Raw genomic sequence first — 14,359 nt, 5'->3', positions numbered from 1 at the left:
TTTTGCTAACCCGCAAGGGCCTGTACAACCAACAAAACAATACTATCTATATTCCTAGTACTGGTCGGGGCTATAAAAAGTGTCCTTTGAATCTCTAGTGCAGTAGACTCAAGATAGAACTAGAGTAAATGTAATTCTCAGGAAAATGAAACCTTCTTCTTCAGCAGTTGTCTTGACTCTCCAAGGATCTCGCTGGTACACCATTCTCTTCCTTTGTGACCTAAAAAGTACATCTTTCAATCTGGAGGACACATTACACTTAGAAATGTGTCACCTCTTTGTCAAATATCAGGCTGCTTTCAAGATTCTTTTCATTTTAAGAGCCTTCTTTTTTGGAAACGCAAACCTGTCTGAGCAGCAGGATGTACTGGTGCAATTATATAGGTTCCTTCTGTGGATAATAAGCTGGTGCTAAATGTGTTCCCTGTTGTGGGTCTCCTCTATGGAATGTCCATTGGACTAAGATCCACACAGCTCTCTTGTTTCTTTATAAAAATAATCTTTTTAGTGCTTATTTTCAATACATCAGAAAAGAAAGCCATAAGCTGTGCAGGTCACATGTTTGGGGCCCAGCAAGGCCATATCACCTGTCCTGCACGAAGTAGTCCAATAGTTTAAAGTACACAGTCTGTTAAAAAGCATATGTCCAGTAACGCAAGTATCCATCTTGACAAGTCCACCCTATCGAACATTTGTGGGATCATCTATTCAAATCTAATAAAAAAAAGATTGGAGTGATCCTGGTCTCCGGGCATCTGCGTAGTGGTTATGAACTGTCGAGAAAAGGCAAAGAGGTCTTATTAAATCGTGGAAGTGTTTTCTGTGTTGTTGAATCTTTCTCTTGCTTTTTTAGTGGCGTTCAGATGTAACAGCCATTGTTAGACTTACTGTTATCTGGGTGCTTTGGTTTTCACTCTGGATCATGTCACTGCGGCTGCGACCTCAGATGTTTCACTGGGGGCTTCAAGGTGAATTTGTTGCATTGCAGTGTCCTATGAATGAAATAATCACTTAATCTCCAAATTACAATGTCTGTATATGCTTCAAATTTTCAAAAACATTTCATGATAACAAAACTCATTCTCTATTGAAAGTGCATTCCCAGACGAGCTACTTCCCCAACTCTTGACTCCCCGTCTACGATCATTCTCAGAATATGCCCTGAGCTTCACCCCTTTCCTGCCAGCATATAACTCAAGGCAGCCTCACACATGGCTGCCTCAGACCTGTTACTTCATAAACCTTATTCAAGCTATGCTGAAGGACACCTCTTTATCTCTACCACACTCCCCCACATCAGAAGCTAACCCAGACCCCGAGCACTGCAATATATCAGATCTTGAGCTCTCCCCTCCTGGTAAACAGATTCCCATGTGCCACCATCAAACTCACAGAACCAGAGGGACCGGACTTGGGTACTTCTTACCTACACCCATGAACACCAAAAGGTTTGCATCTGCCTCTCCCATTTCCCCACTAACACACCCTCCCTCTTTCCTTACAAGGCCAACTAAAATGGCCGAAGGGTGCTATATCAGACCAGTTTACTTTGCTTACATACTTATCCGTTCAGTTCCCTCAGAACATAAAAATATGTCCTAAAAATGTGGTGTCAGTTTGATGAAATATGCGTGTCTATATATACATATATATCTTATTGTTTGCCATTCATTAGTACATGAACAGCAAACTGTTTGAGTAGTGGGAAAAGGGTTAAAGATGTGTTCTGACAGCATGCCTAGACCGTTAATTAAACACACCAAGTTAATGCATGAAAATCTGAATGGACTCTGAATTCATTGAGGCATTTATAAGCAAAATGGCAAACAACTTGAAAGGGATTAGACAGTGAAAAATCTGAAAGTTCTATCAAGATAAAAGGGCCCATGCATGTGGTTGGATTTACACATTTGCAAAGAAATAAGATCACCTTCACAAAAAAAGATTAACTTTAATTGTGAAACCAAGCTCAGGTACCACAAACAGTTCCTCAGACATTGTCTCTTCAAGTGAGAATGAAGTAGCATCCACTGATGAGCAATCGTAGCCAGAACGCTGTGTTCAAATGACATGAGGGTCCTCTACACACCATGGGCAACATCTCAAGGTCACAGAAGAAGGAGCAGTGGGATCGCAGGAGGACAAGGATACAGAGGCAGACTAAAGAAAAATCAGATCAATCTGATCAGATCCTAATCACAGAATCAATAGAGTCAAATTAGGAAATCAAGGGCTTTTTTAATAATCTCTCATGAAGTACATTGAATATAGATGAACTATATGTTCTCAATCTAGGGTTTTATTAGTTGCTAAACACAATTGTGATTTAGTTGATTTGAAAAATTGGCCTGTATACATTCTTTATGAAACTGAGGTTATATAAGCTTCATGGTGGTAACATGGAGTTCAACAAGGAAGCACATGTAATGAGAATGTATCTATTGGACATCCTTAAACATTACTTTTACAGCAACTGGAGTTCAGCAACAATTCATCTGCCTTGGACGAAATCCGCCTTAGATATGATATGATAGGTTATTTATAATGTGCTTAATACCCATAGGTTTCTAAACGTGGACCCAGGCATCGAACCAGTTTTGCACCACATAGTCTTGTTTTCAAGGAGAGCACGTTGCCCCTGAGCTATCCTCCCGAGACAATAGGTCTGGTTAACACAGATACTTTAAATATAGCCAATGGTTTCAAGCAAAATCCACCTTTTTCCACACTCCTTGTAAGATAATACCAGTACTACCGTCAAAATATGAGTGACCGAAGATGTGCTTGCTAGGAATAAATGGATTCAAGCTAATCTACCAAAGAAACAACTTGCTGCTATTAAAACACTTATAGAGGACCTCAGTATTGTCATCAAACACTCTGAAAGAGGCAGACAGTTTAGAGAAAAGCCTGCTAAAGCAAACTGATCAATGACCTCTCGATTAGCTATCAATCGAGTGTTGCAAACAAATTGGAAGGTTGGCTCAGTAAGGGCTTGATTGATAAGGATGCATTTAAATATTTGTTTGCTAAATTTCCAGCCGTTCTTACTCCCAACCTCCCACCAACCGCTAATAGATCTTAGGTGAATCCTCTAAGAAGATCAATCTTGAGCTCAATCACTCACTCGGTGCACCAATGTCCAGTTATATTGACTATTTGTAGTCTTGCTGTGTACCACCTCCTTTTCCTCAGACATCAAGGACACCAGAGATGCAATAAACACAACACATTCAGAGTGTACATCTGGGACTGGATAACAAATTGATGATTTTAGATGTGAACTTCCTATGCACCTAGATTTGACATAATGATGGACTAAATGCAGTCCACTACTTTAACTTTCTATGAGAGAGAGCAGCGGAATTGGAAGAACATACAAACATGATCATAGACATTATAGACTTTGGTTTCAAGAACAACAATGTTGTCTTGTTAATAACATTTATTTATAAACAAACACATGGTACTGCCATGGGCACTCTGTTTGTGCTTACTTATGCCAACCTTCTCCTGGGTTATTGGGGGTCAACGCAAGTGGGGCAAAATCTGTGGGAAGAACAACATTGTTTGTGCATCACATACATTGATGAGAATCTCCTTGTCTGGAAAGGTGATTGTGAGGATCTGTTGAATCTTGTGGATTTTTTAAAAACATTAATGCACACTTTTATCTCCCTCGCAGTACAGAAATAATGGAATTACTGGACATTAGAGTAGCAGTAATTAACAACACTTTTTAGACAACTGTGTACAGAAGGGGCACACTAGACAGCTTTCTTTTACATGTGTATTCTGCACATCCACCTAGTAACATCCCAAACATACAAACCAATTGCACAGTTTGTCTTTTGCTATTGTCTGGATTGCATGTTTTCTTTTACCCATCATATCTGGATTTCTCTAAAACAGCCTCATCAAGAACACACAACATATTATTCTTTGTACAGCGCCATATGTATGATAAGCTCCTCCTGCAACAAATATAAGAAATAGGTTTTTGGAGCTAACTGCACTATTGTACAACACATTACTGCCAACAGCATCTGGGAAATATACTGGCAAGTGAGATGAGCTGGCGTTGGAAGAGAATGTGCTTGAAGGGATGCTGATGTGTTTCTGTTTCCTTCCTGCAGTGGTGAATCAGGGGCTGGGAAGACGGAAAGCACCAAACTGATCCTGCAGTTCCTGGCGGCCATCAGCGGTCAACACTCCTGGATAGAGCAGCAGGTGCTGGAAGCCAACCCCATATTGGAAGGCAAGTAAAGGGCAGAGTGTCTTCCCTGCAGCAGGGTCTTCTAGGGCAGACCTCTGCCGCCATATGGGCTGTGCTCTCCTGGAGGGAGCATGGCTTCATCCTGCGCATGTTCTGCAACGAGGCGTGCCCCCAAACAAGTGAGAAATAAAGGAGCACTGCATTTGACATTGCAAAACTAGGAGTGCTGCCCCTTTTGGAATACCGGTGTTTACTGGGCGCACAAATAACATTATCCAGATTTCTATTGGCTTGTGCACCCAGCAGACATTATGTAATCAGGCTCAGAGGGGGCAGGGGGTGGGGGTATAAAACTAGCATTGGTGCTAGTGCTATTAACATCAGGGCAGGAGTTGCTCTAGTGCAAAAGTTTTCTTTAAGTGCATTTTCACAGCTTGGCAATGTTTGCGCTGGTCCTAGCACTGGTTGAAGTGTATTCAAAGAAGTAGTAGTATGTTCCCTGCTGGCCTACCCTTGCCCCCCACCTCCCCACAATCTCCATCTCCACGCCGCCTCCCGCGTGCAGTCCAAACCCCCAAACAAACACACCTGCTCTTTAAGGGAATGTTCAATGCAGTGCCCTGAAGTGCAAGTTTCAACTTCTTCCTACACTTTTAAACCATTCCGGAACAGTTTCATTTTAAAATAAAAGTGTAGGAACACTCAAACTTAAAAAAGAAAGTAGAGAAGCACCGCTCCCGCCCATTTCGACCAGTGCATGAGTGTGGAATTTGCCCTGGTGCCCCAATGAATTGAACGACAATGCTTTTTGCACTCGGGCAATGTCTGGCCTACTGATAGTTGTGCTTGTAGGGATGGAAAGTTTTGGCCTAAAGAAAACCGCAACGTGATTCACTTTTACACTTTCCTTGCATAGTTGAGCGATGGAGGGATGTTGGTGTTGGAAGATAAAAGTGTATTTCTCAGTTGCAAATTACATTATTTTCCTTTCCCGCCCCTGAAAATACAGCAAATAGCAATGACACGTGATTAACTGAAATGACGCGATTTCCAAAATATGGCTCCAAACCTCTTTTGGCAAACACAAGCAACATGTTTATCAGGGCACATATGTGTTCACACTAAGCAGACAACAACACACTTTCATTTGGAATGCAAGCAGCATTTCGTTTCTGCATCTTAAGTCTATTGAAGAGTAAAAAAGTCATGCAAAAACCTATCAACGGTAGTAGTTATATTTACTTACAGCAATGTGCATAGAACAGAAACACGTACAAAATACACTGAGCAGTGAACCTGACTTGGTCCTTGGGTACACATTGATTGGAGATAAGGCTACTGGGCATTATTCTTTGAGTAATGACTTCTATGGTATGCAGAATCGGCCCTGAGGATGGACACGTGGTCCGAAATGCATTGGCCACATTGTGTGCCTTAGAACGACTGCATGTCCAACAAGGCTGAATAATAGAAAAGAACCATTCATATGAGAAGTGTGGCTACTGAAGAAGCAATGTGATTGTAATAATGCTATGATTAAGTTGCCAGCAGTGATTACTAACAAGGTGCAGCCAAATACTAGAGGGGATCCCCCCAGTCTTTATTTTAAGTTGGTAAATAAACCTGCAGCAATGCAGACAAATACCGCCATGAGGAAATCTACAGAAAGGCGTTCTAGGGAAATCTTGATGAGACAGGAATTTTAAGTAGCCATTGCCAAATGACTCAGGAATGCCTTGATCTTTTCCTCCAAACGTTTAACTTTTAAACGACATGAATTTGACCAATTGTGTGTCTCTAAGCCTGAATTTACACCATAAAGCCGCAGTAATGTAACGTAATGTAAGTGGTTTTGTATAGCGCCTTTCTGACACTACTGGTGGCCTAGCTGCGCTAGACTCTGTAAGAGAAAAGGTGTGTGAGGGTCATTAGTGGGTCAGTGTGAAACCTGTGGTATTGATGAAACTTAGGAGTATGTTATCCATAGGGAAGAGCCCAAGATCTGATAAACTACAGCTCTTTTGATATGGTTAGATGCTGATGTGAGAGAGTGACAGGGCTAAAGAGTAAACCTAAGGCATGGCTCGGTCAGTGTTGAGTCGCTAATGGCTAGGCCTGTGGTGCCCTTCTTTGGGGGCAGGGGGGTTATGTGTGTAGTGTAAGGTGGTAGATCTTACAGGGGAGTCAGTCAGTCAGGGTAAGGCATGAATAGGCTTATGTTGCAAGGCAAAACAACCTGCTATGCTGCACTCCTACCCCCGGCCATTTGCAGACAGGTCAAATTTGCTCCCAATGCCTCTCCCTCTCTTTCTCTCTCCCTCGCGCTCTCTCTCTCTCTCTCTCTCTTGCACACACACAGTACCACTTTCTCCCTCTCGCTTTCTCTCTCACTCTCTTTTTCCTCTCTCTCTGTCTCTCTCTCACACAGTACCACTCTCTCTCTTTTACTCTCTCCCTCTCTTTCCCTCACTCTCTTTCTCTCACAGTACCTCTCTCTCTCTCTCTCTCTTTCTATTTCTGTTTGCGTCAACTAGATCCATTGTACCCAATAAGGAACAAAATAAGCATCTGCTTGTTGGCAGATGAGGGACAGGGGTGGTGTGGAAACTCAGACATTACAGCATAAACTGCTAATACTTATGGCAGGCAAGAACTTGAGGTTCAGTGGAAGGGCACCTTAAAATTGTCATTCATTTCACTTTCCTTAGTATATTGGTTAGCAGGCTGAGAGGTACCTTAAGCCATCCTCTAACATGATCAGTGCTTTTCTGTTGCTAAGCAGAGATTCAAGGTTGAATTCCTTCTGTGGTGACCAAAGTGGCAAATCCATATTGCCGCTCATGACTCGAGCTCCTGAAAACCATGCAGTATGATGTAGGACTACTAGGACCGTCTTTTTGTCTTGTGGCACTTGGAAAGACTTGTGTATAGGTGCCTTGCAAGTGTACCTAGACTCCCAGACATGCATGGTAGATTACACGTCTAGGTTTTGTGCTCTGAATACATTACCCATCAGCCTCAGCTAATGTCATTTATGAGGCCAATTTTCTGTGTTGGCAGAGGTGTCATTTTCCCAAGATCAGTGACTGGTAGTTTGATGAGTAGAGATTCGATCATGCCCAGCCTCAAAAAATATTCATAGTGTTTGTGGGCTTTATGGATGTCAAATTTCTAATATGAACACGGCTTTACATACCCTAGGGATGTCAGGGAATGGTAAGGAAGTGCTCCATAGTGATCGTGTGGGTTTTGGGGGCGGGGGGTTCTTAGAGGATAAGCATGTATTTCATCCTTGTAATCTAAAAACACCTATGTGCAACGTCCAAAAAACCCATTGTTCATCACGAAGGATTTGGGAGAATGCATGTGTTTAGGCTTGCTCATTTGGATGCGTTCTCAAGAGAGGAGAAGCCCACATTTCCCCACATACCTTTTGCCATTTCCTACAGGTAAGAAGAGCAGCTGGATCCCAATAACCAGCAATTTTTGGGACACCTTGTTTTCTTAACCCTGCGTGCAAGATGATTGCATCAATTGTTTTGAGATCCCTGATATGTTCCTTTAAGCCAGGGGTCTGCAACCTGAGGCTCTCTAGATGCGTTGGACTTTCAATTCCATTATCTCTCTGCATTGCCTACTCAGGTTAGGGCTAATGGGATTTGTAGTCTATAACAGAGTGAACAGTTGCAGACCCCTGCTTTAAGCCCTTCAAATCTCCACCAGTTCTGCAGTCCCATTCTATAAATGCTCAGTTGAGCAGACACAAACTCAATCGTTCCACAGTTTCAACTCATCTTAGTAACAAGAGCCAAAGCCTTAAGAAGGACAAGGCTAAGAAGAGCCCTGTGCCAATTTCTTTCACCTACTTGGACGCGGTTCCTCATTCGGGAAAAAAACAGAAGATTCCACTAATTATAGTTGTCAGTCATGGGTGCTGGACCCTTTCTCCACTTCCTGAAATGCTGACTCGCTCTGTGCCTAGCATGAGGAGACTGAGGGAAAAACATGATATGCTTGAGTACAGCTTTGACCTCTTGCAGCTGGGATAGCACTTGTCCAATATCCCGAGTTGGGAGAAACTGTGTTCTTGATCTGGTGACTTCTGGAGGTTGCAGCACAGGAAATACATATAAGAGTTAGGGCCCAATTTGCCACTTAGTGGAAAAGAAGGCACAAAAAGATGGTGTTGCTACCTGCCCTGCTGGCAGTAGCTGAACCTCCAGCCCCCAGACCTGGCCATGACCGCCTTTTTTCCACCATTGTGAAACCAAGTGGCACAGGCTGCCAGCTTGATTTAGTACTTGACGGAAGGAGCTGGCATGGCAGTAGCATAAACACACCTACCCCCCCCAGTGATATCTAAGGAATTCCCCCCACATTGCCATGCTTGCATGTCTGAGCAGGGAAATCCCTGTTAAATCTTTGTGGCTAGGGTGGATATAGGGGAAGCTGCCAATGCTGGCCGATCACTGCCCATTGCAATCCAGGCTTCTTCTAGTGGCCACCTGGTGGTGTAAGTTATCCTCCCCGGGGAAGCACTTCTACCTGGCCGGTTACCACCACTAAGCTTCCGTTGGCAGCTGATTCCCTAATCAGGCAGCAATTATGTCTTTTGGGCTGGCTGCCAGGATGTGGAGAGCAAACCTGGAGGAAGAAGCTTTCTGCCACATAATTACTTAGGAAACTCTGTCCCTGTGCACACTGGTGTAATAGGCGAACGCTAGCCTGTGTACCTAATGAACGGTCCCATGTATCTTTTCATTTACTATGATGTTAGACTGTGGGCTCCTATTTTATTTTTTGTTTATTTATTTTTGTGATCATATTTTTGGGGTTCCATAAAATGTATAAGGCTCGGGTATGGCATCTCTATTTATACACTACATCAGGGTTCTTATCAGTTTTATACAGAATGGAAATCAGACCCTTAATAATCTGCAGCTACTTACCCCTCCCTCCATTGCTTTATCTGAGTGCAATTACATGTACAGGGTTCATCTTAATCCATACCCTACAGCGAGGTTCTTATCCAATTTATATATAAAATGTTGATGTTCTTATCAGTTTTATGTCAAATTTATATCCCAATTGTTGGGGGACCATTACATTTTTGAAGGGTCAATCAAATGCATAGGGGTTCAAAGAGCATGGAAAGGGGAGTACCATCTGTCAATTTTAACAATTGATGAAAGGCATCCCAACCCACTACTACTGCTGACACTTTAAAGCGGTTAGTTATCATATATTGCATGGTAACCCTTTGACTGCTGGGATGTCAAAGATTTGCTGTGGGAAATAGGATGTGTATATATGCGACGGATTCCTGACTCTCACAGTGAGAATTGTAGGGAGTAGCCAATAGCCCTGACACCTGTCTTTGTGTAGAGTTGTTATGGAGTCTCAGGAGGGTAGAAGGCTAAGAGAGCTGAGTTCCTGATTTTATGCAGGATTTTCACTGGAACCTTCAGCCATGCTTTGTACCCTTAACTCAGCCTGTACCCATGGCTGGCAGCCGCCAGTGGTAGCAATTTTAGTTAAACAAGCATTGGCAAAGCTAAAAGGTTTTTGATCTCATGTCAAATGCAGCCTCATCAATGCCTTCAGATGCAAGGTAAAGCCTGGTATGTGCAGATACTGACATCACATGCCAAGTACAGCCTTGAGCACCCCAATAATGCCTTCATATGCCTAGCAAGTCACCATATGCAAGATATTGTCTCTTATTGTCGCTTCGGTTCTGCCATAAAATGCCAAATGCATCCCCAAATTGTGCAATAATGACATCTTAAACCTGGCAAAGTCACCATATAATAGGTGAACTTTATGATTAATCTTTTTGTTGATTGTCTAATAAAAAGCCTGCTGATGTAATTCTTCCAACAACAAGCAACACGTTTCTCGGCAAGTTAACTGATGACATTAGTAAATCCTGCCTGCTAAACTTTCAGTGCCGCATCAAGATTGCATTATCAAATGGCTTTCAGCTAAACACAAGAAAACAGGCATTATGCTGTGTGCCAAGTTAGCTGATAACCTTAACAGATCCAGCCCCACTAACCTTTCAAAGCTGTCAGATCACATTCAGCTCAACAAAAATAAAAAGACCATTAACTCCATGCCATGGCTAAAGGACAACAACATGGTTCGCATACTTATTAGAACTTGACACAAAATAGGTACACACTTCAAATATTAAAAGTAGAGCACAACAAACACTGTTCTATCAAGCTTTGGGCATCCGGGGCTCTTTCCATATTGGATCGCCAGCTGATGCAATTTAGGCACACATTTGCCATTCCGCAACACACAATGCACGAAACAATTGCAAGGATCCAATAAGGATATACCACGAAGATTGCTGTGTATTTATACACATGTGCCATGTTCAATAGTTGTGCTCAAGCGTTGTGCTTGAGTGTGTGCTCAAACGGCTAAGCACAGATTCTCCTTCTAGGAGGCGATGGCTGCCTGAATGGAGGGCTTTCTAGATGGTGATCAGTGATTTGAACTATACATGGACCTGGAGGGGCAACCAATGGATGTCCTTCAGAGTAGAGTTAGTGTGGTCAAATTTGTATTGGCTAGAGATCAGAGTGGAAGGTGGAATTGAGTGGGACAGTAAAGAGCCATTGGGTTCCCACCCACCTCACATGTGGGAGAGAGGGCGAAGGATTGCACAGCAGCCAGGAATTTGCAGCAAGGGTGGTCTCGGGGGCGCATTTTGATTTTCCTTCACAGACTAAATTGGTATATGACAAGCTTCCCCCAAAAGTCGTTATGCCATAATTGCTCATTGACGATATGCTTTTACGATACGTACCAGGTGGTTGCCTTCCTGAAGTAAAAATGTGTACTCTGCCCAAAACATCCTATTTTATTTCATTTTGGTTGTCATGTATTTCAGCTTTTGGAAATGCAAAGACTATCCGCAATGATAACTCCAGCCGGTTTGGGAAATACATCGACATCCATTTCAATAAAAAAGGGGCCATCGAAGGGGCAAAGATTGAGCAGTATCTGCTGGAGAAATCCCGAGTCTGCCGGCAGGTGAGAACTCATCCTTTCTAAGTCTGTTACTTTTAATTTTTTATAGCTGGCCTGCACATTCATTGGCCGCCATGCAACTGCATTCTCAATCATGTGTGGACCTGGCCTTCTGGTGGCCACATCACTTATATTTCTCAGCGACAAGTTGTTTTCCTTGCCTTTCTCAGCACTCCCAGGCACACTCCAAACTTTGCTATATTTTTTAAGGCCATATTAGTTGAATGTGTCTACTTGTCTGAGAAAATGTGGGCTTCCATGGGTTCTATGGCTTCGGAAGACTGAAGTTCTCAGGTTGGCTTTGGCCATGGTCTGACTTAATTCTGCATCTACTGGTTCTCATTATATGTTGTAAATATGTTTTTGCCTGGCCTCCATGAATGGGTGGCAATTATATCTCAATTTTTTTTGCACTCTTCGATTTTGTTCTCCATGTGATATTCTCTCCTGGTAGCTTATTGTTATTGGCTGCATAGAAACTTGTTTTGAAAATATTGGTGCGCGCATAATTGATTGATGACTGTGCTCAATGAAACTGTTCAATGTAAAAAAAAATCTCTCAGGTTGGGAATTCCAAGTTTTAATCATGCCAGATTTTCCAACCAGGCTTCCTCAGCAGTGGCTCCTGTTCAGTGAAAATTACTTAATGTTTCTTTTTTTTAAAAAACTTTATACAACCTGCTTGAGAGATTGAGACAAAAAGCACTAGTACAACATTAAAGAAATGATTACATATCAGCACACATCAGGGAGGATGTGCAAGCCCAAGGCTCAATATTAAACCAATCCATGCAGTTCAATAACATGACCTACCATTTACAACTGCGCAAGATAGCCACAGAACTCGCCCCAAATGCCCTTGGGTCTAGAGGAGGCGGGTTGTGTTGCAATAAAGGCTCCTCACAATCATTGGCCCAGGTGAGGTCCCCAGCGAGTCTTTCTTAGGCGGAGGTTGTCTGTCTTTCCATCTCCAGAGGGTACGCTGCTTAGCTATGATGTGGCCCATGTTTAGGAAGGATCTTTTGTGACGTTCCACAATCGTGTCCCAGATCCCAAAGAGGCCGCTCAATGGTGTCATAGCTAGATGGGTATCTATCACTGCCGATAGCGTAAGGCATTAATACTTTTACAATGTGGGCAACTATCGTCATGCTGAGGATATCATATCTTAAACCTATCTTGCGTATAATGCAACCTGTGAAACACTTTGCACTGAACCAGCTTGAATCGTGTATTCATTGACACTGGCTTAGTGAGTGCACACATCCTAACCAATTGCTCATTTGAAATTTCAATGTCCATTTCTGAGGGCCAAGTCGATGACTACATAACTGGTGCACCCAAGCACCCTATAACACCCTACTCTCTCAACTGACCTGGACTACGGTCCCCAAGGGTGTTCAAGCTATCAACGCTTTGAGGTCATACCAATGATATATTGAGCGCTATATAAATTCCAAATAACATAACATGAGACAGGTGCTTTCTTCATAATCATCTTGTAAAGTGAAGCTAGGATTCTTTGTCAGCCACCAGAATTCGGCACTAACTGAAGAAGGTTGTTTTCGGGAGGCTCAAACGTATAATATTCCCGCCTTGTCAACACCGTAGCCCTAAGTCCATAGTATTGCTGGAATTCTGTGAGTGTGCTCTTATGTTCTGTCCTACATGTTTGCCTTGTCAGGAAGCAGACATTTGGGAATACATCACCCAGTGTATAGTGTCCTAGTGTCTCCCATTGCAAGCAGAGTGACATGCCCCATGTGGGATTAAGGTTTGGAAACCTCCATAGGGGCTGCCATTTATAATATGGGTTCTGTGTGTCATTATGCAAGAACGTGGCCTGCCATACCCTCAGCATGGTCTGAATTGGGTCATGTGCGTGGTCCTCCTTGTATGTGGTGTTTAGTATTAATGTTCTCAGGTCCAAAGTACATGCTGCTAGCTTTTCCAGCTTCACATGTGGAGATATTGCTTCAATTCGATACTAGTACGTTGCAAACTGTGCTTGCAACGCTAGCCATTATACTTCAAAGTGTGGATTAGCAAAGCCCCCTTGAGTATATGGGGAGGCCATGTCCTCCCATTTCTTGCAGACATCCCCGCCTCTCAGAGGAATTGGGACATTTCGCTGTGCAAGGACTTAATGAACCATTTCCCTGGCCACAGTGGTACATTTGCAAAGAGATACAGGACTTTCGGTATAAGAATAACTTTTATTAGAGCCTGTCTGCCTGCTATTGACAGCTGCTCTTCCATTTGCCAATTTTAGTCACAACATACTTTTCATGTGCTTTGTAGTTGTTGTTGAGTTGGCACTCTTTACCCCTGGACACTACTAGTCCCAAATATTTGCTGCCATTGGGTGCCCATTTCAGGGGGTATGCCCCCATTGGCCTTGGGGTGTTGTTCGTTAGTGGAAAGATTTCGGATTTAGAATAATTTACTGTGAAGCCTGAAAACTTACCGAAGCTTGTGATGTCATCCATAATCGGGTCTAGATTTATCAGAGGGTCTCAGACATATAGAGAACATCATCTGCATAGAGCAAGATTACCTCAGGAGACCCCATAATGCGGATCCTCGAGTCCCATGTTGCTCCTTAACCAGATCAGCCATTGGTTCTATAGCTAGCGCAAAGAGTAAAAGTGACAGGGGGCAGCCCTGACGCGTTCCACTCCCGAGTTCAAACCTCTCTGATGTGAATGGGTAGACTTGCACCCTAGTTCTAGGGCTTGTATTAGAGCAGTGGTATGTATTTCACCATCTGCTCCCTGAGTCCACATTTGCACAAAACTGCAAAGAGATATTCCCAGGACACCATATCAAATGCTTTTTGCGCATCGAGCATCACCACCAATGCTGAGACTTCTGGTTAAATGTGCACCATAATATTGAAAAGACGTCTAATATTCAGGGAGGTAGACCTCCTGAGGGCAAAACCGGCATTTGTCCTGGTGTATCAAATAGGCCATCAAAGGAAGGAGCCAGGGAGCGATAACTTTGGCATAGATCTTGGTGTCTACATTCATCAATGACAATGGGCGATAAGAGACACATTCGTCACTTGGTTTCTCTGACTTGAGAAGTTCTGTTATG

The 14,359-nt window shown here is 43.0% G+C and overlaps 1 protein-coding gene across 6 annotated transcripts in view; it reads left to right on the top strand.

Moving 5' to 3' along the window:
* MYO7A (myosin VIIA) overlaps positions 1 to 14,359 on the top strand; it is a 1,239,317-nt gene that overhangs the window by 668,022 nt on the left and 556,936 nt on the right. For all 6 annotated transcript variants that reach the window (XM_069640000.1, XM_069639997.1, XM_069640001.1 and 3 more), the window contains 2 exons: positions 4,137 to 4,258; positions 11,121 to 11,263. In XM_069640000.1, coding sequence (XP_069496101.1) covers positions 4,137 to 4,258; positions 11,121 to 11,263 — 265 coding nt within the window. The remainder of the gene's footprint in view (positions 1 to 4,136; positions 4,259 to 11,120; positions 11,264 to 14,359) is intronic.

Source organism: Ambystoma mexicanum, chromosome 7q (genome assembly GCF_040938575.1).
Source record: "Ambystoma mexicanum isolate Mex_15411 chromosome 7q, UKY_AmexF1_1, whole genome shotgun sequence".
Lineage (NCBI taxonomy): Eukaryota > Metazoa > Chordata > Amphibia > Caudata > Ambystomatidae > Ambystoma > Ambystoma mexicanum.
This window is presented reverse-complemented; position numbering and strand designations above follow the sequence as displayed.